This window comes from Callionymus lyra, chromosome 13, assembly GCF_982586985.1.
Source record: "Callionymus lyra chromosome 13, fCalLyr1.hap1.1, whole genome shotgun sequence".
Taxonomy (NCBI): Eukaryota; Metazoa; Chordata; class Actinopteri; order Syngnathiformes; family Callionymidae; genus Callionymus; species Callionymus lyra.
In genome coordinates, this window is record NC_141830.1 from 10,509,692 (window position 1) to 10,535,055 (window position 25,364).

Here is a 25,364-nt window from a genome sequence, read left to right on the forward strand (position 1 = left end):
TAGGCCAGCACATCTATACGTACATTTGATGTCAAGACTGCATGTGTGTTTGTGGATTTGTGGGTTATAGTTGTGTGTGTGTGTGTGTAGCTACTTGGTTTGTGTTTGATGGTGGATGCTATTGATGCTTACCTCACTGCTGCTCTTAGAGTTACCAAGGTTGCTAAGATACAGGAGGCTTATATTAGCAGCACCTCAAAGCTATGATGTTACAATTTAGCCCAGTTTTGGAATAAAGACGTCGCTAATGAGGAAGACGTACCACATATGATTCCCCTCGTGATGAAACATGTAAGAAAAATTGATTGTTTTTTGTTTGCTTTGGTGACGGACAGATGATGACAGGTGATCTCATCAGATTCTTATCATAGGGAGCGAAAGAGATGAGATCAGAGTTCATCTGAGGGACATGTTCTGGAGGACACACACACACACATATATATATAATTATAAATATACACACACAGTATATGCTGTGCCTTCTTTCTATTGCCATAGAGGGTTCTGTCTCCATTCAAATAACTCTGATTAAAACCCATCACACCAAAGCCCTTCCAGTAGTAAATCCAAATAGATACTAAATTATAGCCAAAATAACAGATCAAATCCTTTAATTTTCTTAAAATGTCTGCCTCATAAGCCTTACATACTTATTACTGTTTCACTAACTGAGCTCTAACTGGTTTTACGGAACATTGCGCTCAAAATGACGATATGTTTCTACAAAGCTTTGCTATGTTACAGCAGTGATAGTTGAATCCCATGTCTTGGATATGAATGATTGCTTTGTTTGATTCTGTTTTTCCCCTTTTGTCATATTGACACATTTTTCCGTCCTAATAAGTTTCTCTCGTTGTGTTCCCCGGTGAGCTGATCTCTCTGCTCGGCTGTGGCTCAGAGATTAACCCCTGGAGAGCCGGCGCGAGCCCAAGCTCGTGTTGATAGTGTTCTAGATCTGCTGTTTGATGGCGTCTGTGCGTGTAATGCTTCTGAAGCATCCGTCTCTCCTCCCACTGCTGCATGTCTGCTGCATCGCAGGTGGAGGCAAATATGTTGCTTCATGCGGGATCCGTTCGGAGATCGGATAGTTGGTTCCACCACATTTGGGTCACGGAAGGAATTCTGAAGCCGCAGGAGATGAAGTTGATTTCTTTCAGTTCTTGACGTGTGTTTGAGTTTTTTAACCCTTGAACTCTCTGATGAGCAGAAACACAAAGCTACGCTAGATAGTGTAGCTACGCACAAAAACCTTCTACAGAAAATAAATACTCTTATTAGTTAAGTTACTCAAAACAACTTTGGTCCTACTTCAAAGAAATAATTAATTTAATGTTCGTAGCCATTAGCAAAGAGATGCCACACTTAATGTACCTAAATTTAATACTAAAATGGATCTAAACGGGTCGAACGGATTGATTTCTAGTTTGTATGATAGAACTTAAATATATATATAATTTATTAGGTGAGATACTGCAACTTGTTCTATCTTTTAATTTATTTAGTGTGTAGCCATTAGCTGGACAATCAATTAATAGCAAAAGATAAAAATCTAAATATGACTGTTTATTATTTAATATTATATACTTTTTATCTTTAAAATGTAATTAAATGTGTCGTTTTTTTTTTCAGAATAAGAACATTTTCAGGCAAGATTTTCCTAAAATGAAGAACAAGATTTATTCAGTGTCAAAATAGTCATGATTCATAAAGTCAAGAAGAATAACATTATTCATCTGATGTAAACGATCGGTAACCAGCATTTCAAGGCATGAATATTCTCATAGATTCCCAAATCTGTCGCTTAAACCATCCACTAGTTTCGCCACTTTCTGATCTTGCGGGGAAACTCTCTTCATATCCGAGCCGCAGTGTCACCTGGTGGAGTGGGCGGGGCTTCTGCTGTGAACAAGTTGCGTCACTATTTCACTTCTGCCACATTAAAGAAAACCTCTTCTCCCCTGACACCCCCCCCAACATCCCCCCTTCATTTCCACGATCCTCTTTGTCCCCCCATCTTCACTCGCTCCTTGTATTCTCTCCATTGTTCCGCAGAAGGGATTGCCTTTTCTTTCTTTTTTTGTGTCTTCCTCTCCTCGCCCGCATCCCTACCTTCGCCCAGGAGTTTCCCTTTGTTGCACTCGTGAAGGGGTGGTGGGCACCGATGCCTTTGACAGAGCGTGTTGATTGGTCCAGAATGGTTGCTGCCTCTTGTTGGAGAAAGGGAAAGGGCTATTTTTAGATCAAGGGGTAGCTGAGAGAGAAAGACTGCGAGGTCTACTGCAGTGTTGTAGGAAGTTCCCTCCTCGCGCACACACATGCACTTATGCAGCAGTGCCCCGTCTAAAGCCTTGTGATGGCGAGCATCCCATGTGCTTTCCCTCCTCCCTCCAATCTTTTTTTTTTCCCTCTTTCATGCAGCTTTCCTCCCCAAGTCTCCCTGCGCTGGCCGGGTGTGCAAATGTCAGCACTCTCCCATTTATTTGCCAGAGCCCAGAGCCATGTTCTGCACCCTCTGTTTACCTCTGTCTCCACTTCGCTGCCCCGTCCTCTCGCCTCACTCTTTCATCTAATTCTCTTCATTTTGTCCCATCCTCGCCTTTTATCTTGTCGCCGCCCCGAAACAATTTCTGTACCGTCCCAGCCGTTATCCACTTTTTTTTTTAAAGCACTCAGCTCTGCCCCTCCTTTCATTTATGGATCATGGCCCTTCATTCAAGTACCAGCATGACATTTCCAGTCATGTCTGCATCAAGTCGCTGTCGGCGTCGCCGTCATTTCAGCCTGACGCTCTCATATGCTCGTCTAGTTATCGTGCCGCGTATTATCTTTTCTTTCCATCCTCCAGAATTTAGACTTCGTACTGTCACATACCTTATGGGAGCCTTAAATTCAAAATTCACTCATTTTCTACTCACGCTCGCTCCACTGGTAAATAAAGGGGCAATGTCGTGAAAACAGAAGTGTCTCCGGCCCTTCTGCCATAGTGGAACCTAAGAAAAGTACAATTGTCACAGAAAAAAAAAAGCTTAGTTGAAAACTGCACAGTGGACTTATTCCTCCTTAAATCTGAATATTAAAATTCTCAACTCATTTTCTACTCACCCTCGTATTGACTAAGAGTTGGGATTATTTTCAGATTAATCCGTAAGGAATGTATGTCCATATGGCGGTCGCGAACTGTGCCCATTTTCTTCATATAAAAAGGCTTAAAAACATCCAAACACCTCGTCATGAGGATGATTTGATCAAAAAAGCTTGTTTGTAGCAACATGCTAACATGCTACACAGACAAGAAACACTAAATATCGACAGAGTTTCCAAGGAGTAGAAAATGAGTTAAATGTGAGATTTGAGAATTTTAATATTCAGATTTAAGATATTTTCATCGAGGAATAAGTCCACTATGCAGTTTTAAAATAAGCTTTTTAGATTTTTTTTTCTGTGACAATTGTACTTTCTAAGGTTCCACTATGGCAGAAGGGCTGGAGACACTTCTGTTTTCACGACATTGCCCTTATTCTACCAGTGGAGCGAGCCACAGACAAATACAGTGTTCCCTGGATTATCGCAGGGTTATGTTCCAGGAGCACCTGCAATAAGAAAATATCTGCCTCACTATATTTATTTTTTTAATTTACGATCATTTTAAACTCTGTATAAGTAGACTGAACACAACAATTGTTGCACTTAACATTTAACCAATCGAAGAAACTATGATGAAATACCTGTGCTGCAATTATAGCCATGAAAATGATGATGATGATGATGTTTACTTTATTTCTTAGAAGCTTCACGGTTCTTATGACAGCGCCGTTTCATGAGGTGCTGCTTTTGGGCTGCATTCTAGGGCTTGAAATACTGGTAAAGCAAGTATTATTGTGTTCCAAAAAACTTTTGACAAACCTTCACAAGTGAAGCGAGAGGTCATATGTGGCTCCCTATGAGCCAATTAATTATATACACATGGCGCAACACACGAAATATAGCAGAAAATATCCATAATATTTGAACTTAAACTCCCAAAAAAACAACTGTGACGAGGGATCTGTATGTTCAAAATTCCTCTAAAATAGTTCCCAAACACTAGTGTCATTTATCTGTTTTATTGTCAAAAATTGTTGTCAAAAAAGGATGATCCAACTCATGACGAAATCTGGCTTATATCGCAGTAAAGGACATTTTCCCATGTTCTTTTTTTGCACGTTCACCATCCCTGTATTGGTCAGATGTTTCAGTTTCCAGAACCCCTTGGCCCCGTTTCCATGGTGACAGAAATGCCACAATAGGCCAGCAACTATGTGCGACGAGTGCTTCAAACCTACACCCACTCCTCTCACACTAAAATAACATTGTTGAAATATCTGCTTCTGTGACATTTACTAGGTATTTATAGTATTTAAGCGTCCTGTCTTAGAACTTGTCCCGGCGACCTTCCTCGTCTTTTTTCTTTCCCAGTCTTATCGATGGTGTCTCGATGTCAACGCAGCGTCGTATAGTTGGAATTGTTCTTGTGTTCTGTCATTTCCAGTAAACTAACTTCTGTGTTCATGTCAAAAGAAAAGAAAACCTTTTAGGACTTGACACTATTTCATATTTTGTACTGGTTTATTAGGTTAAAAAACATGCATTCATCAAACTCATGTTGTTTTTCTCTCTTGTGTCTTGCTCAGTGAGTGACAGCTGCTTTCGGAACCTGGCAGAAGACCGCAGTGGTGTCAACCTTAAAGATCTCGTCCACGACCCGTCCCTGTGAGTATCTTCCAGATATCTTCGAGCTCTGCCTTCATCTCTTAGATGAAATGAATGTTTGTCTGTTGAAAAGTGAGGAATCAAATCGTGGCATTGGTGTGTTGACAAAACATGTGTGGATCCAGAACTACAAAAGCAAATATATCATGTAATATTTAGAGCATTTCATGTGTAGAAGAATACAAGTATAGTACCTCAGAGGTACAAGGTTCTTGTATAATACAAAATTAAATGTAATATTGTATACAATACTTCGAGTACAAGCGTTTTTTTAATACGGAAAAATAGTGAAAGAGGTTCTATATTCTATTGTCGACTCTATTATTCTCAACAACATCGGTGAATAGTTGCAGCCCTTTCGACCGTAGGACTTAATGGCGTAAATCTCTATTGAGGGCTACATTTTCTGGTGTCTACTGCAAGTAACCAGCCTTACTCTCACCTGTTTCTAACTTAATAACATGGTTAGATCTCTGAAAGGATGAACAAACATAGGCAATAATGCTAAACTTTCCAGTTGTTCAGATGAACTTTAGAACCTCTTAATACAGGTGAATCAAGTCTGGGTTTGGACGGTCCATCTGCTTAAGTTCTGGATGATACCAGTAATTCAGAAGTTGCCATAACTGATTAACTTTTGTAGAGTTTAAGAAATGTGATGCGACAGGATGGTTAGCCAGGCTACTAGCCACATTAGAGGTTTACGCATGAAGTGATGACCTCCTACCAGTAGAGGTCAATGTTTTCCAACAAAGTTGATCCAAAATTGTCCAGGAAACGTTGAGGATGAAGGTGATGTACGTGCTCAAATCGCATACTAGTGTACTCAAAGTTAGTATTTTTAGTGCGTAAGTGCGTCTCAATTCTTAGTATGCGAAATGTAGTGTGCCATGCACACTAAATTGGCGTACTAAAACACCCACAAAACTAAGTATGGTTCGATGGACACTAACCACCCTAAACGGCCACCATCTTAGTGACGTTTTAAACAGAAGTTACGTCATATATATGCATATATATATATTCATATACTTACAGGTGCATTTTCAGCAGCAGTAGAAGGATGAGACGTCTTCGGTGCTGATACCAGCTTAAATATCTCGCGAATATTTAGATTCTGATATTTTTTCTTTATTTCTTTTTACAAACTTGCAAAACGTGCTGCCAGCAGGTGTCGATAGCGTTCAAACAGCTGGTTGCGACCATCGTTAAATAGAAGTAGAAGAAGAAGCTGTCGGGTCATTTCCTGTTAGTGTGTAGCAGCAGTGTTTGATTTGAGACGTACTATCTGTGGAGAATTTGCGTGCTAGTTAGTACGTACACTATCCTGATGCATACTAACTTCTAGTATACTAAGAGAAGTATGCGATTTGAGACACAGCAATGGTGTGTCTTGGAACTGACGCTGAAGGTGTAAACCTGACCTGGCACTGATTCCGGAATCCTTATGACTGACATGTGGAGTCTTCCAGGAGAAGCTGCTATTGAAACATCCACTTCATAAAAACCGTCTTGTTGTGAGATTAAACAAGAAGCTCTTGGATTTCGGGGACCAGAACCCACCGGTGTCACAGAACGTCCAGGGCCAGGGTCTCCACCTGCTCCGCTGCTGTCGCAGTGATGCAAGCGGACACGGACTGGTCGCCCGTGTCACACTAATCCCACACCATGAGTCAGCGTCTCCGTCGGCGCTGGCCAGTCAGAACGCGGCGAACCTCAATGCGCCGCCGACGCTGCTGTGACACACAGAGTCCCTTCGAGGGAGGAGATGGAGAAAGGGGCAGAGAGACTCCAAGTACCCGATGCCAGATGATACCGAATGCAAGGATGTGTCATTACCGCAATCGGCACCATACTGTCTTCGATCCCTGCGACCATCCCTAGTAACTCTACCGTGACTCTGTCCTCAAGCCTTCACACATCTGTACCGCATAGTACAGACAAGACCAGACCGGAACACCGGGTCTCCACCTGCTTTGTTCCTGTCACAGTGATTCACCCTGAAACTGTTTCCTTCAACTGAGAAAAATCTCTAAACTTATTAAAATGTTGTCACAGCATGATCTGCAACATGATCTTCTCGTCTGGACTATTGTAACAGTTTGTTTTAATGTCTTAACAAGAAGGATCTGCCTCGTCTGCAGTTGATTCAGAACTCTGCAGCGAGAATTCTGACCCGCTCTAGTAGAAGAACTTACATTTCCCACGATCCTTAAAACTCTTCACTGGTTGCCAGTTTCTTTCAGGATCAACTTTAAAATTCTGGTTCTTACTTTCAGATCTATTCATGGTCAGACTCCTCCTTACATCAGTGATCTGATCCAGACTTACACCCCAGCTCGGGCTCTGAGGTCAGTGGATCAGAATCTACTGATGGTTCCTGAACACGGTTCAGGACCAGAGGAGAGAAATCCTTCCAGGCTGTTGCTCCTAAGCTTTGGAACGATCTTCCTCTTCCTCTGTGTTTGATGATCTACTGACTCCTTCATGAAACATCTTAAGACACTTTTATTTATTTTCCTTGATTTTCTGGAACTCCTGTGTTTGTCTCGGTGTTATCTTGATCTTTTAAGTTTTTATTTTATTGAGTATCGTTTTGATTGTTTAAGCGCTTTGTGACCCTGGTCTAGAAAAGTGCTATATAAATATTACTTACTTACTTACTTGTGATATATATAGTTGTCTTCCCTCAGTGAGGCCCCCCCCCCCCCCCCACTTCTGTACTTTTGGACCAGCCCGAGGACGTGTCGAGGACGTGTCGAGGACGTGTCGAGGTCTCTCGGAGGCGACCGGTGTTGCCAGGTCGAGTTAAAAATAGCGGCGTGTCATCGCTCTGCGTCAGAAGCGTGGTTACGATTCTGTGATGTCGGCCCTGGCGAACGTGAGCGGCGGATACAAGCTTTTCCACTTTGTTTAAATAGGAGAAGTGATGTGTGGTGTGAAGGGAAGGGGAAACAAATGGGGGCAAAGAAGACAGTCTTGCAGCAGCAGCTCTGGACTCCGGTGACATTTATTCAGCAAAATAAATAGATTGCGAGCGGGGCGGAGTGCTCTGCAGATTATTCAACACTGCATTTCTGTTTGGCACTCACCTACCAGTGAAGTCATGCAAGTGGAACCTCTCGCTCAGCACTCAGAGCTCTTCTCACAGCAGGGGGAATTTGAGGAGGTGGGCTCGTCCGGCACTCCCTCCGTTCTCCCCCATGTTACATGTGGAGAGGGTGAACCCCCTGAGAGCTCATGCACGGGCGCACATCGGGGTCGTAATGGGCTGCGATTCTGTGCCAGTGGTGCAGACAGGGGTTTTTTTACCTCCATGGACGGAGGAAGAGTGTGATTGAGTGCTCTGCACAAAAGAGTGTATTTTATTTATGAATCCACGCTGGCAGATGGGTCTCATCTTGGAAGTGTCCCACAACCAGCTGAGATTTGCGAGTGGCCCATAGGCACGCACCCGCCTCCGGTCTCTCTTGATAAGTGTTCCCCTGACAGTCCAAACCCCTGCTTCTTCTCACTGCTTTTATCACCCATCTCTGGTTCTGTAGTTTGCTCTTTATACTCTTCTCCGCGCTCGTCTTTTATTCATAAAAACATTTGGCCGTGGCGTCCAGGCTTTCAGGCCAAAACCACTGCTCACACACTCGGCCCGTCCCTCCTGCTCTTATCCGCCGGGACGTCTTCCCGCATTAGGGTTTTTCTGGACCTTCGAGCAAAAAGTTACAAGGTTCTTCTGATTTTAAGATCCTTTACGAGTCCTGGTCACGCCACAGTCGTCCGTTCACCTAAAAAAAAAATGAGGGTCTGGCTGCTCTGAGAGGGTTCACCTAAAATCCATGCAAAAAAAAAGGTTTTGTATGATGAAATGCTTCTTTTCCAGAGGTTTGTTAGCGTCCACCAGGGGGCGCAGAAATGTATTGGGTCGTTATTATATATATTAAGTCATTTGTTGGGAATTTATTTCGGAAATTAATCAAGAATTGCCATCATTACAATATTTATTCAGTTTAATATTTCATACAGTTACTTCAGTTCACTCAAACGCATCTTTTTTTTTTTGATGATTTTATTTTACTTTTTAAAAAAAAAAAATGTATTAAACGTGTTCACACAATAACCATAATTATGATTTTCTTTCTCATCTCTTCCATGAATATATTGTTATTATTGTCATTATTATCATGTTTTTTCTCCTGTTTTCATTTTGATTTTTTTCGATTTTTTTATTAATGAACAGTTACTAACATTAACTAACATTAACTATTATTATTTCTACCTTTTTCTTTATTTTACGACAAACAAACTAATTCCTTCTGTTAATTAATTTAATAGATTTTTAATAACTTGACAAACATATCAATCTTTCATCCTAATCTTAACGCAGTGTCTCGCGTCATTTAATTCTTAACTTAAGTTGCACCTTTTTTTTTCTAGTTTAATTCTCACAGAAAACATCTCTAGCAAATATAGAATGATTCTTTTCAAGAAAACTCTGTAATCAGGTACAAGTACGACAAGTATGCGTGTTTTCTTGTCAACACACACTTCAGTCCACTGGTGTTTCATCCACTGTGAAGATTATCCCGCAGAGGAAAAAGATGTCGACACAAACGCAGAAATGGCATCCCCAGCTCGGCTACAAAAAAAATAAAAAAAAACCTCACTGGCTCACACAATCTCGATGAACAACACGGCGAGGGGATCCAGACAGGACGGGGTTGCCGTGGAAACGCTGGGAAAGGAATGCCGGCTAGTTGTATTGAGCATATTTTTTTTCATTTGGAAAAAAAAAACAGAAACAAAACAGAGGAGAGGCGGGTGAGGTGATTTGTCCTGACAGCGCCTTCACTCTCCCGAGGGGTAACACATACACCTCATCACACCACTGCACATGCATGAACACTAACTCACGCGGCGTCAGAAGCGTCTCTCCCTCCCTAACACTTGGAAATCACTCGTGCCATCAAAGGAAAAGTCAGCAGGGGAGTGTGTGCGTGTTTGTGTTAAAAGTCAGCAAACGCCCCAAGTATCCTAACACGGAAAAAACACACTCCTAGAATGTTCCTCCGTAAGACACAACCCCCTCAAACATGCCTGCCGCAGTATTTTGGGGTTTTTGTCATGCTGAACATGTCTGTCGGCTCCTGCGTCTCCACGAGGCGAAGCCGGTGTATTTTTTGGGGGGGAAGGACATTGTGAGGACCGTGAGGATTTATGGGGACTCGGTGTGTTCGATGGGCGTCTGAGGGGTGGTATCATGGCGCTCACGGAGGGGGAAACATGATGCAGTCGTCTCCCCGAAAATAGAGCTCCTTAAAGAAGGGGGGGAAGGAAAGACAGCGGTTACATAAGAGGTGTCTGCAGAATTCACCTTCAGCCGGAGGTTGAGGCTTGGTGGTGTAGTGTCATTCGTGATGTGGCCACAAGAGGGAGCCATCGCTCATAACATCGCCAGTCTCTTAGGTGAAATACTTTTGATCAGTTAAAAGTTCTTACGCGACTGTATTTGTCTGTTACTTCAATATATCAGTAGTTTCATGTCTTCAAGTCCTAATGGTAATGATATCTGGTTATTTTAAATAATAATATTTCAGGATGGTTATTAAGCATTTTCTGGATTGTTTTTAAAATACTTTGTTTTTACAATGTTTTAACTATTTTGATGCTAATATGCCAATGATGCTAAATCCTGATTATTTATTCTATTTTATTATTTTTTATCACAATGTTATTTCTATTTTTGTTTGAGATGTTTTACAAAATTTCAATTCATCTATCTATTTAAATAAATAAATAAAAAAAATCTATATCGTACTTCTTTATTTTTCTTAAAGTATTAACATTTTCAATATCATTCCTGGAAAAGTGCTTTAAAAATACAAATTACTTACTTACTTACTTTTTTGTATATACACTTGTTTATACTATTTCCTTCATGCATTTTTTTTTTCTCTTGAAAAAACATGCTTTTATTTCCTTTTTTTAAAGCACAAGGTTTTTTATCGCTTTTTTCTTTTTACCCCCCAACACTTTAAAATCTTTATAATCCAAACAGTTTTTATCATTTCTGTATATTCTTTTTGGTTCATATTTTTAATTGAATCATATCTTTCTGGATTATTGTTGCACTTTTGTCCAGTAAATGTTTCCTAAATCTAATAAATATATAAATAATAGCTTTCACGAGTTAAAGAGGAATAAACCTGAGATTGTAAGTGCAAATAAGAATTCAGATTAATTTTTTAAGTTAAGTTAAGTTTTCAAATATATTGATCTCTCTCTCATCTTTGTTCAAAGGTTTGCCTTCTTCTCCGACTGAGAACCATGGTGTCATGTCCAAAGAAACTCAGTTAAAAGACAATAAATGTTTTTTTTGGAGTATCAACTACACAACTCACAACGTCATGTGACTTGTCTCCGCAGGCTGGGCGGCATGATCGTGGCCTACAAGATCGTCCCGGATGAAATAGACGAGATAAAGGTCAGGAAGGTTCAACTCCAAAGGGTCACGTTCGTCTCTAACTTGTCGCTCCTTCAACAGGAGACTTTGGTCGACTGGTGCGATGAGAAGGAGCTCAACCTCATTTTGACCACCGGGGGCACCGGCTTCGCCCCGAGGGACGTCACACCAGAGGTGAGGGGTCGTCGCTGACATCGCCACATCTCAGACGTCGAGGTGGAAAAGTAGAAGCTTATTTTTATTTGTTGGTCTAATATCTCCAGCGAGGCTTCCAGCTCGACAATAAACAGCATAATCAGCGAGGAGGTCACATGGGAAATCAAGAACCCGATCTTTATTGAATCACATGTTTCTTTAAAGTCCCCGTGTGATTCCCGTGTATTTCCAACGATTCACAGTCAAATGTAAGGCCGTAACATTATGACCGCTGCCTCTTTTGATTCATTTTATTTGCTGGCGAAGTAAGCCAAACGTTAGCATGTTGTTCTTAAAATATCAATTTGAAAATTGTACTTTAGAGGCTCTTGTGAAGTAGATTTAAGGAAATATTCTGACTCAACTTAACCCATCATGTGTTGTGTGTTCTGTGTGGTGCAGTTGATGCAAAAACTGATTTAAGTTTCATCAAAATGTAGTCTTTTCTGGAGAAAATCAGGAATTTAAAAAACAATATATTTTATTCATGGGAAAAAAAAGAGTTGAATTTGCAAATATTGTATTTGTATTTTGGTCGTGCTAGCCAAACTATTTTAACAATTGATAAAAATTCAGTCTTAATGATCCCCTTATTTGAGACATGAAACACAAAGACATACATAAATTGTTCATTTAAAAAGTTTCATGTCCCTTTTTTTATCGTGAGAATTGTGGCAACTTACATGCATTTACTTTGAGTAAATAAAACCATGACATCTTACGTTAAACTATAATTTCTGCCACAATCTTTTGTTCGTGGTGTGAATTGCACAAGTTGATGAAAGCACAAGTGTTGGCTTGGGAAATTCAAGGACTCTTAATTCAAGAAATCAAAATGAGTTGGTGAAAAAATAATATGCTAGATGATGCTAAAAAAAAAAGAATGATAGGAAGTTTATATTTCTAAATATACTTTTATCAGAAAGGAATTTTTGAAGTCAATTCTCACTATTGTTCAGGAGGCATAATTTCCTGTGTTCAAATGTATATGTGATGTATTTGCTTTACTCAAATAACCATTTTTACTTAGCATGTTAGCCTCTTTGAATGTTATGGTAGAATTCTAACTCGGTAAACACATTTAAACTGCTTTGTAAAAATTAATAGTATTTTGGTCTTGCTAGCCGATTGAATTCAATAACGTTGATGACATTTTTTATTACTCTTAATGGTTACACAATGTGAGGATATGAAACACAAATACTTGCATACATTGTAAGTTTAAAAGGTTTCAAGGTTGTTTTTTTTATCATTAGAATTTTGGAAACTAACATTTATCTACTTTGGGTTTTTGTAAGAACGACATCTTAGGTTAAACTATAACCTCTGCCACCATCTTGCGTTTGTGTTGTGAACTACGACCAGTTGATGGAAGCACAAGTGTTGGCCTGACAAATTCAAAGACTGTTAATTCCAGGAATCAAAAAAAAGGAATTGGAGGGGGAAAAAGAGGGTTTGTCATTTAATAATATGCTAAATTTTGATTAAAAAAAATAGTATAATTGGAGGTTTACATTTATTTAGGTCGTTTCTCACTGTTATTGGGGATGCATTGTTATCAAATTTTATATTTTCAAGATGTTTTAATTACTGTTTACGTTTTTTTTTGTTGAATTCAGACGAGACTGACGCTTAACGAGTAAAACAGATTCACTTTAACACTTGAAAACTCCGTATTTGTGTTTATGTTTTCGCATAATTTAGTGGATCCTTTCACACACACTCCACACACACACACACAACACTCTTCAGAGGCTCTTTGGCAGAGTGGGATCTCTCTCCTCAGCAGTATCGCCAGCTGTCATCAATCACGCTCGACAGCGGCAACCTTCCTGGAAGAGCAGCGACGCCAACACTCTGCCAGTGATAATACCTGCTATCTGATGCAGCCCGCTGCTGAAAATTAAGATATCTGTCCAGAGCCGAGAGCGACACTCGGCCTGTCGTCTCCTCCGGCACGTTTAGCCAATATCGCTTTATCGTACGTCAGCAACGGTTGTTTCCGCCGACGTTAGCCTTTTTTCGCTAGCTAACTACGCCAACGTCTATGAAGACGTCGGACGCTCTTTTCAAATCCTGTCGGGCTCGTGAAGACGTGCAATTATCCCGAGCAGCTGAGAGGAAGACGTATTGATTTCAAAGATTCTATCAGACCTGATTGCTAACGGAGGCGGAGATAACAGGACGCTGGTCAGATATGGATTCTGGCCAAAGAGGGATCGAGAATCGATAATAACTGAAGAGGGGTCACTGGAGCGCTGTCAACGATTAGCAGCGTCCATGACTCCTTTTTTTTTTTTTAATCCTCACACCACCTTAGAACATTTATATTACTTGTTGTGTACTTGTATGAAATGGTGTATTTAAAGTAAAAATATCAAATCAAATTGAAGTTTCATCGTGGTATTGGCTGCAAACGTTGAAATATATTTCTTCCTTGAAACAACAATTTACAGAAAACAACCTAAACGAACATTGTAAAGACATTTGAGGAAAAATAATCCATTTTTTTTATTAGTAATTTGTATTTTTTAAAATAGATGAACCACTATATATTTTTTCACTTTATTGTATCAATATTTAACAGCACTTTACACACACACATATATATATATATACATATATATTTTGGTTTTGGTTTTTAATTATTTTGGGGTCCTTCAAATCATATTCTCTTTTTATATCTCTTTTTATATCTATAGTTATTTTATGTTTTTAATTTGAATAAAGTGTAGTATTAAAAATAATGTAAATAATTACATTTACGTTTGTTCATATTAAAATTCAGACATTACGCCCCCCGCAGCCATAGGAACAATGAAATCTGGGCGATGACTGAGGACGAGAGGATACAGTCGACTCCAGTCGCAGCATTTAAAGATGTTGTTTGGATTCATTTTGGCTTTCGGTTTTATTAATTCAACCAAAAGAGAGTGAAACCATCCAGAGATGTGGCTATAATTCAGTGTCTCCTAAAGTTATTTCCCAAAATGATGCAAGTGCGTCGAAGTATAGAATCGTATTGTGAAATCGGTAAAGGTCGTCAATATTTTTAATTTATTTTCTAAAATTAAGGACCCAGAAATAATTTCAAAAATGAAGATTAAGGAAGTTTTTACAATGTGTATTTCTGTCACGCTTCAACATTAATATCATTAACATCCACATCCTCCTCCTCCTTCCTCCTCCTCCAGGCCACCAAGGAGGTGATCGAGCGCGAGGCTCCCGGGATGTCGCTGGCCATGTTGATGGGATCGCTCAACGTCACGCCACTGGGAATGCTCTCCAGGTCAGACTCGCACGAGTCCCGTGCACTTCATCCAGTCATGAGCGACTGTTAACTCATTGGTGTTGCAGACCTGTGTGTGGAATCAGAGGGAAGACGCTCATCATTAACCTGCCTGGAAGCAAGAAAGGCTCGCAGGTGACCACTTCTCTCTCTTTTTTTCTTCACCTCCATCTTCTCTCTCACTTTGCTGATCGGCACATTAGTCTCTGTCTAATTCCTGGACGCTGTCTTTTGATTGATTTGAGTATTTGTCTTCATCAATAAGACCACGGCAGTGGTGCCATCAACCTCCAGCCATCGCTAATGACACGGTTGGAAGGTTTTTGTTGCGATCGTTATGTGTCGTAAGAAGGAAATCTGACTCGTAGTCATTACACATCGAGTACATTTTTTAAACGAACTGAAAATTAAAATTAATGGTGAGTTTAAAAAGACGATATATGGATGGATGGATGGATGGATGGATAGATTATATCGTAGCCTTTTGAATTCAATAGGAAGATGTTGCTATAATAGCACCATCCTGATTGGCTAAAAGTACAATCGAGTAACTTTGCATTACATTAAAATATAAATGCATGGAGCGTGTTAGAACATGGAAATTTTCGCAAATCAGGAGAAAAGAAAATCAATGAGTAACAACAATCAATCATTGAAAATCAATCATTTTTCGATCACACACGTGATCCAGGATTACATTAGGTCCTCAATTTCCGGCGTTCCATTCCTATGTCGTGGTGTGAGTTGAATTTACTTGTATGACACACATGAACAGCTGATTTAAGTACATTTAAGTATATCTTTTTTTCACTGAAATGTATAAAAATGAGTTTTTTTTTATGTATTCAATAATCTGTATATTTAAAGGTTGAATTTATTTTTATTGTAGTTTATAGTTTGAATTTTAAAACTTTTTTTTATTTATTTAAATTGAAGTTGGTTTTTTTACACAGTTTTAATTACAAATTACCGGAATTTGAATATTTGTAACTTCAATATTTTTTAATTCGTAGCCTTTTGCATTTAATACAAAAACGTTGGTATAAAAGAGTAGCTCAGTACTTTTTTTGGGAGGGAATTCTCTGTTCCAATATTTTAAATGTTGACTTTAACCATTTAATATTCTGATCGCACTGATATACCTCAATAAGCTAGCATCAAAAATAAGTTTTAGAAAAAAACATGGCTGGAATTGGAATTTCATCTGCCCTTAATTGATGCATTTTATTTTAAATATACAGTAACATTGTAGTAGGGATAGCAGTTGTTGAAGCAGCAGTAGAGAGGATTGAATATATTTGTCTCTGGCTCCCTTCGATGGTAAAACCGCGTTACAGTAAACTGCCATGACAACTGAAGGGTCTCCAGGTGTGAATTTATTGAAAATAAAACAAATCATTTCGTCTATGCTCTTGTCGGTTTCCTGTTATCTTTTCCTGAATGTTTCAGTAAATAATTATAAAACACTGTAAGATATTTTCTTAAATTTGATCAAGTGCTTCTTTAAGGCGTAATGCAGTTGTGTTTTAAAGTCCTACAGTACAAGTGGAGAACACGAAGTATGTCTTTAAAACTCTCGTTTGCAAACCGGGGTCACTGTGTCAAGTTCAACGACTCAATCTTGGACAGTTTACCCGATTCAATGGTCGGGCGTTGGAGCGAGACGCTCTCAAAGTCACCGTATAAGTGTCGAGCCGGTCAATAATAAATGTTTTCAGCGCGGAAAAATACGCAGGATGATAAATAATTTTGCAGATTAAGCATCGAGAGTGAGCAGAGTTTGACTCAAAGGAGCAGCTCAGAGGCACCGACTCACCGGAGGAAGCAGAGACGAGTAGCAACGAGCTTTAGACTCGCAGCTCGAAAACAATCTCTCCAATATGGATAAGAATATAAATATCAGTCAATAAAATATATTCTTATCGATCCCTAAATAGAAGCATATCCATATTCATCCTCAGGGTGTCAGCAGAGAGCACTAACTGCGAAGAAGAAGCTGGAATAGTATGACTTTTAGAAACTCGTCTTATTGTTAAAAAACAATGTATACAAAAAAAACCTTGAGTCATCTCAGGGTCAAGATGAACAATAGGCCCGAAAACAAATGTGTTTGTGGTTCACCTTGAGCCAGAGAAAGGGATGCCTCAAACACATTTGCTTTGTGTTACTTTTGTTTTGTTTTTTTAATTAATTAACGTTTTCTCAATTTATCTTTTGGTTTTATTTTTCATTTATTATTTTAGTATTTTATTATTTTCATTTTCATTTTCATTTTCATTTTCACTTTCACTTTCACTTTCACTTTTACTTTCACTGTTACTGTTACTGTTATTGTTATTGTTATTGTTATTGTTATTTTTATTTCATTTTATTTATTTTTATTTATTTATTATTATTATTATTATTATTGTTTTGTTTTCTTTGTTTTTTTATTTTTTATTAAAAAAGAATTTTAGTTAAAACTTTTGTTTCCCCTTTGATATATTTTATTTCTTCTGCATTTAAAATTTTTAATTTAAAGTTTGTTTTTAGTAAATAACTGATTTGATCTTTCTTTCATTTCTTTTCAGCAGACATTGTAATAAACAAATGATTTGTGTCAGTGAGACTTTAAACTAGTGAATGATTGTGTCAAATCAAGAACATTAAAGTGATCCTTCTTCTTCCAGGAATGTTTTCAGTTCATCCTTCCAGCGCTGCCTCACGCCATCGACCTGCTCCGGGACGCGGTGGTGAAGGTAAAAGAGGTGGCGGACGACCTGGAGGACCTGCCGTCGCCGCCGCCGCCTCTCTCGCCGCCGCCCAACAGCTCGCCGCGGCGGCAGACCGAGGACAAGGGCGTGCAGTGCGAGGACGAGGACGAGGAGAAGAAAGACAGCGGCGTGGCGTCCACCGAGGACAGCTCCTCGTCCCACATCACCGCCACGTCCATCGCCGCCAAGGTAGACGCGGCGTCAAACTAGCAACTGGTCCCATTTGTAGCGTTTTTTGTTAGCATTAGCCTGTGACCTTTGACTCTTATTATTATCATCACGTTCTTCATGTTCAAACACTCACAAAGGTGTGTTCGCCCGCCATGTTTGTCTCCCCGTCTCACCCGAAGCATCGAGCTCACCTCCATCCCATCAAACCGAGACCTCCTGTATGGTCTAGTTGTCATAGCAACCGTCATCTCTGTCCACTCACAAACCGACGACGGTAAGGTCCATTCAACTCACATTCAGGGCTTCAAGTGTGTCTGCTTCATATTGCGTTGTGGCTACTTTGCTAACGGTGGAGATAGCGTTAGCGTAGCTTAAGATTTCGTACATCTTCATCCTCATCATCATCATTTGTTAGGAAATATGTTCCAACAATTTACCCTCGACATCAATTCTCCACGACAACAAAGGCAGATTAACGGCAATTAATAATGGAAAATGTTGTTATTTTAAGCTAATGCTAACGCCTCGTTGCTAACCACGCTGGTACGCACACACACGCCACCCTTTGGTTTACAGTTGCATGAGGCTGTGTTCCCGTTTTCCAGATCCCAGACTCCATCATCTCGCGGGGCGTTCAGGTGTTGCCCCGGGATACAGCATCTCTCAGCACCACGCCCTCAGAATCGCCTCGCGCCCAGGCCACGTCGCGCCTCTCCACCGCGTCCTGCCCCACGCCAAAGGTGAGTCCCCGCCACGCGAAAAGAAGGCGTTGTCATGACAACCCGGGGGAAACACGGGTGGGGTTCACCTCCTCGCATGCAGACACATGACTATTTCCATCCACGATGTTGTGTCCCGGTTGTTTACGGAGGCTGGTGTCGGCCGCTGGACATGCTTGTGTTACTGCCCGCCTTGTTGTCTGCAGATCTGACCAGAAAAAAATGGTTTGAATTATTCCTGTTACTGTAACTGTTGGACTAGTCTGGAACAGGAAAGCAGCAATAAAAAAGTCAACTTCCTGGTCAATTCCAAAGTAAAAATATGATTTTGTTTGAAATTTTTATATATTTTTATATATATATTAATCGTTGGTCAGAGAGGACCACAATTTCATTTATGCTGTATGTCATGCATATTTGACAGTAAAAGAACTTGACTTGACTTGATAAATATGTATAAATGTTTTTATATATTATCAATATCTACCTGCCTACCTATTTGATCTTTTTTTTTTGTTTAAGGGATGACACACGTGGAGTCATAGTGTCATGTGACTTTCTTTTTTTGCAGTCGATCAGAGAATGTGTTTTCTTTCTGACATACTTTTTTGAAGAAAGACAAAAAAAAACTAAACAGGATACTGACGCAACCAAACCATTTATCCTCTTCTTTAAAGAAAAGGACTGTAATGTTATGACATTGCAGTTACACTGTTCTGACACAAGGCAACCTAGAATAATATTTTTTTATTCCTACCTGTTTTAATATTTCCTAAAATCTCTTTTAAAATCCGTTTATTGAGTGATTTTTTGCTAGAGGTAGAAAACGATTTGGCAGAAAGAGTTTCCTAAATATTTTTTCAAAGATTTGGTTAAATATAAAAGGAAAAAATATTATAAATTCTGAAGAATATATTGCCTTTTTAAAAAGTGGAAAAGTATATTAAGGTATTTATTAAGGTAAAAAACAATATAGCTTAAAGAAATACTGTAAAATTCCACTAATTGTTTGACAAAAATGCAACTATCTACAAGTAATAATTTGTGTCAATTTCGTATATAATAATACTACAAAAAATAATCATATTTGGAGGTGTAAACGTTAAAAAAAAAGGAAAACTAATAATAAAAAACTAATGCGAATGCATATTTAATTGAATATACAATACAAAAATAAGACTAAAATAAAACGGTGTTAAAGAAAGTATTATACGATAGTAACTATTTTACTGCCCCACATTCATTTTATCCTTAAAGGTAGATGTACTTTTAGAATTTTAAATAAATTCAATATCATTGTCAATCTTCAGCAGGTGACAGCAGCACTAGTGCAAAAAACGGTGTAGAAAATGGGAACATTTGCAGCACAGCTCTTCCTCAAAACTGTAACAAATCCTTCAAATTTTTTCTGAATCCAGATAGTATTCCGTTCCATCCCCCCTTTAATAGATGTTCCCTAAGAAATACCATTAGAATCAAACACACAAAAGTCATTCAAAGTCTAAATAAAGTAGCAAAATACTTAACATCTTTGAGTTTATTTATAAAAGGAGGGATCAATAAAATAATCAGGGACATGTTTTGTATCCGTAGTTTATCTGATTCATTCCTGAAGAGTCACGTGATCAACGTAACATCCCCTGAACCTGACCTTGATAGATTATTTTGAAGTATGAAGTCATTCATCAAAGTTTCTCGCCGTAGTTCCTGATGGAAGTACGAAGAGCAAATACATCACGTTTAGAAGCACCTGTCTGCGGTCTTTCACCTCATCCGTCTGTGTCACATTTCCATGTGTCGTCTGGACGGCGGTCGGGTGTCAAGGGAGTCGAGGAGGATGTCGCCATGGCAACCGAAAGAAAGATGTAGCAAGGCTGTCTTTTCTGTGAAGGGTTAAAGTTGAACGTTCTGCCGGTAATTGCAGCTGCAGTCGTGTTGTGTTGTGTTGATGCGACCCGTGTTGAGTGGGCTGTGTGACGGATTCAGCATGCATGTCTGGACATGCTAGTTTTCTTTAAGTATAGCTCCGAGTCTGTTTGGATTCGGTCACGGGCTGTTTCCCCGCGACAAGCTGCCATATGTTCTCCACGTCCCCACGTTTGGCTGTCAACGGTATGTACACGACGTCCCCGAGGCTAACATGGCCGTGGCTGCTGACGCGTGTCAGACGCCACCTCGGGCGGACCAGGGTTGTTAGCCAGGTTTCTGCCGGCAGGTTCTGAGAGGAGGTGGAGGAGCCGTCGACTTCTATAGTCGCCTTAAATTCTGCCTGAACAAACATTGTTTTGTTGTAAATGTATTCTTTATTTGAGGGACGTTAAATAGGCTTCATGATGTCAGAGTCGGAAAACGTTAAATGACAGTTTTGTAAAAACAAGACAGGATTTTGTTTTGGTCTGATACATAATTCATTTTGACTCAGGGACTCATTCATTCCTCGTGCTATGTTTATCTTTGTATCCCTTTTCCCTTCTTTCCTTTTCTTAACGTTTCTCCTATGATCTATGCTCTTTTTATTGGCACTTTTTCATCCCTTGCCCTTTGTTCTTTTTTTGCACTTTGTTCTCTTTCTTATTCTTATGAACTGTGCGGTGGAAACCCAATTTCCTGCAGGAGATTAAATAAAATAAAACTAAATTCAATTCAATTAAATTAAGCGTGTACCATGTATGAAAGTTAATTAAATTAAATAATTAAAATGAAAATAAATAATGAATAAAAATTCAATTGCACTTTGTTCTCTTTCCTGTTCTTATGAACTGTGAACTGGAAACCCAAATTCCCGCAGGAGTTTAAATTAAATTAAACTTAATTATTCGTGAACCATGTATGAAAGTTGATTAAATTAAATAATTAAAATGAAAATAAATAATGAATAAAAATTAAATTATTTTAATAAGTTAACAGTATTTTTTTTTTTTTATCACAAACGTTGGATCCAAGTGTAACACAACACCATTTCCAATGTGGAGTAACATTTTAAAATACATCACTGACAAGTGGTTTTACTTACGCAAAAATACAACACCTTTGCCGTTGTTTGGAAAACCATGACAAATACTCTCTGAAAATTATCAAAAGGAATTATAAATAATCTGAGGTGAAGAGTAAATATTTGCAGTAGATTCATACAGACATGACAGATTATTGCCGTCTACATGTGCAGCGTTTTGTTGACATAATTCAACACACTTCAAACTCATGGCTCACAGAGTCATTTTACCTGGCCCAGTGGATGTTTATTTTTAAAGCAGATTATTGTTCAAGATGATATGGTGACAACGAAGATGGCAGAGAATCTAAATCATTGAAAGTTGAATAATATTTTTAACGTTTGACTACATTAAACATTTGTCACATTAATGCCGTTAACGCTATTATGTCGAAAGTTAAACCGGGCTCTAGTAACTAAATATATCTTCAATTGTTTGTCATAATCTGTTCCACCTTGAATTACAGTGAAATCAAAATGACATAATCCCTGATAACACATGACTGTAGATTATTCTATGTATCACTTTAACCTACTTTCGACTAAAACGACTACAGTCGTGACAATATGCTAGCAAGTGATTCGGAAATTCTTTCTTTGTGGACCGAAAAATAAATGTCACAACACGATCTAGAGATTACAATCCATGCGTTTGTTTCTTCTCGTTTAGACTATAGTAACAGTTTATTTTCGTGTCGAGAATTCTGAGCCGCTCTAGTAGAAGAACTCACATTTTCCCAATCCTTAAAACTCTTCACTGGCTGCCAGTTTCTTTCAAGATCAATTTAAAAATTCTGGTTCTTACTTTCAGATCTATTCATGGTCAGACTCCTCCTTACATCAGTGATCTGATCCAGCCTTACACCCCAGCTCGGGCTCTGAGGTCTGTGGATCAGAATCTACTGATGGTTCCTGCACATGACCTTTTTATTTGTTCAGGTATGTCCCTGATTTTCTGGGACTCCTGTTTTTGTCTTGGCCTTTTAAAGTATGTTTTAAATGTGTATTGTTTTTGATTGCTTGTGACCCTGGTCTAGAAAGGCGCTTCACAAATAACCTTTACTTTACTTACAGTGTTAGCATTGTGTGGCTAACATTAATTAGCACACCACTTCTTTTAGCCGATGTTGACGACGGCTATGTCAACACAATTTTAAATTGTTCACATTATAATTACAGTATCACAGCTAAACACTCTCTTGAATCAGATTTTAAATCCATCTCCTTGTGTGTACTCTGGAGCTCTAATACAGATCAAACTGTTGCCATCTCTAATCCTCCCGAAATGCTAACAAAACCGGGCAGCTCGACGACCATTCATGGAGGACGTCCCCTCGCGTCTCCTGTTAGCTTCCACTCTTGTGAGCATGTAGCACACTTACGTAATGTCCAGCGTTTGAGTCGGGCATACAGGAGAGGAGGCTTTTGACCCAGAGGATGTTTGTCAATGAGATCAGTTTGTCGTTCATGTGGGGGACCAACAACGCTAGGCTAATAGTGAGACCCGGGTTAAAGGTCACTGAGAGGTTATGAAAGCAGCAGGAAGGCTGGCGTCTCTCGTGCCTCCATGGATTCACATCACAGTGGCCTCGTAATGCGAGAGTTAAATGTCAATGGCCTATTTTCTAAAAGTTACTTTCCAACACACAACCTTTAGCCATGTAACATTGACTTGCTAATGGCTACACTGCAAAAAAAAAGAAATTTTGACAAGCAAAATAATCATATAAGGCTAACACTTGACACGACGTTTGTAATTGTTAAAAAAATATATACATTTATTTGTTCAACATTTATGGAATATTTAGAGCTATTATTATAGTACATTTTTATCTGCAAATATATAATTGCGTTATTATAGTAAAAGAAAAAAATAATGAAAACATGAATTATTATAATGAAATTAAATAATAATAATATCAACCATTGTTTCAATTATATATTTTAGATTTTAATGATCATTATGATTTATTTTGTTGTTATGACTAAATCATTTGTGTTAAAGTTAAGGTTAATTCCAAAAGGTGTAGGGTTAAAAATAAAGGTATGAATTTGTCTTTAAATAATTTATCCTAATTTTATACATATATGTACTGTATATACACATACTAATAATACTTTTAATAATGATAATATTTGCTATTATTACAATTTTCTCTTTTTCTCTGTGTTGCCATTAATAGTTATTTCTGTATAGTTAAATATGTAGGGTATTGTAAGTATGAACATGTATTAAAAATAATTAATTATATATTTTTTAAGCAAGCATTTTACCTTCTTTATATCTACCTCTGTCTGGGTTGTAATGTTTATTTTGGAAGCTTAAAGGAGGTTATATCTTCAGACACACACACTGGAGGCTCCATCACACTTATCATCCAGCACCTGGAATAATTCCGCAAACAGCCATTAAGTCCATTGAGACATAATCTGACAGTTAAGGCTGATAAAGTCATAAATGTGTCCAAGAATAGCTCCTTCGGGATCCATGGGCTGGAATAAAACGTGATTAGGATGTTGCTATGGTAGCTGGCAATAACCATGGCAGCAGATGCCTTCATAACTTTATTGGTTTCACCATGCTGTTTTTAATTTAAGCCTTTTTTATATATACTTACATCCATAACCTAATTCAGAGCGGCTCACTCCTGCACTTTCATGCTCTTCTTGGTTTGTTTTTTTTAAAAACTGGCTGAAACTGTTTGTTCCACGCTGGTTTCATCCTGACTCGAGTCGCTTGATAATGAGACGGTGACGCGTGTCTCGGTTTCGCAGGAACACGCTGGCGTTTGTCAAGTCTGTCTGCTGTTGAATTCTGTCAGCAGTCGGCGTGATGAGGTTTGAAAGGAACTCTCGAGTGTTCCGTCCTCAGCAAACGTGTCCTGACAGAAGATCGTTGATGAGGTGGAAGGATCAACCAGAGGACGATGAATAGTTCGCGTCTCCGATATCGAGGCGGCGCCGCTGTAGTTTGACTCTTATCGATCCTTCTCCCATTAACCCGGGGAGGAAAACCAGGATGGGGATCGCAGTGCTTGTCCTTTTAGTTTTTGCTCAAGCATGTTTTTGAACCAAAGCAGATCTCGCAGCCTCACACATCTGCTGGTGTTTGTGTCGACCTTTCATCGATTTCATCCATCAAACTATCTTTCGCTGACAACGAAAAATGACATAGTGACACGATATTAAAAGCACTATTTCACAGAGTAGTAGTTTCTGACTGGGAACACACTGGTCAGCTGACCGAGGAGAGTATTTTGGGATGGATTCATGCAGTTTAGGGAAATGGTCCAAAACTACTATACCACTACAATAACAATTGGGGTGATTCTTCCATTCTAGTTCCTTTGGTTCTGGTCCATTTCATGAGGTATAGAAAATGGATCCTAAATGTTAGTTTAATTTTAAGCATAAATCTAAAATATTTATTTAAATATATTTTTTGATCACATGCCTTTGACACTTTACTATAAATTACACAAATCAATCGTTTCTCTAACCCATCCTACTATATAACCATTTTAGGAGCCAAGGTCTTAAGTAGACAAATGTGGTTTGTTTATTCTTTTTGGTTTTATATCTGAAGCTAAGCTCCCCTGCTAACACATGAGCTTAAGATACACACTTTAATGTAGAGTTGATTTTAAAAATGCTAATGCTAATCTGGCTAGTTAACTGGCTAATGACAGTGCTAGCTGCAGTTATTCTGAGGAGAAATTAAACGAATCCATCGTATCCTTTCGATTTAATATTATTGCAACAATTTCTCATATCAAATTGTGGACATTTCTTTTTAAAATAAATGTATTTAATACGTCTTAAATGAGCCTCCTGTCATTACAAGGTAACGAAAAGATGCATGTCAATTTCTTAAAGATTTCTTAAAGATGAAATAAACTGAGTATAAGAGAATTAAAAACACTGTTAAAGCTTCGTGAATCAAAGACGTTTTTTTTGTTGAAATTCATTTCTTTTTATTCCATAATAAACACAGATGTTTGGCAGCTCAACTTCCATATCTGCAGGAGTTTATTTCTTA

At 38.7% G+C, this 25,364-nt stretch overlaps 1 protein-coding gene across 8 annotated transcripts in view; it reads left to right on the forward strand.

The window, feature by feature from the left end:
- gphnb (gephyrin b) overlaps nucleotides 1-25,364 on the forward strand; it is an 85,040-nt gene that overhangs the window by 30,961 nt on the left and 28,715 nt on the right. For all 8 annotated transcript variants that reach the window (XM_087805073.1, XM_087805074.1, XM_087805077.1 and 5 more), the window contains exons 2-8: nucleotides 4,671-4,749; nucleotides 11,170-11,227; nucleotides 11,288-11,380; nucleotides 14,596-14,690; nucleotides 14,759-14,825; nucleotides 17,360-17,632; nucleotides 18,220-18,354. In XM_087805073.1, the coding sequence (XP_087661199.1) occupies nucleotides 4,671-4,749; nucleotides 11,170-11,227; nucleotides 11,288-11,380; nucleotides 14,596-14,690; nucleotides 14,759-14,825; nucleotides 17,360-17,632; nucleotides 18,220-18,354 (800 nt within the window). The remainder of the gene's footprint in view (nucleotides 1-4,670; nucleotides 4,750-11,169; nucleotides 11,228-11,287; nucleotides 11,381-14,595; nucleotides 14,691-14,758; nucleotides 14,826-17,359; nucleotides 17,633-18,219; nucleotides 18,355-25,364) is intronic.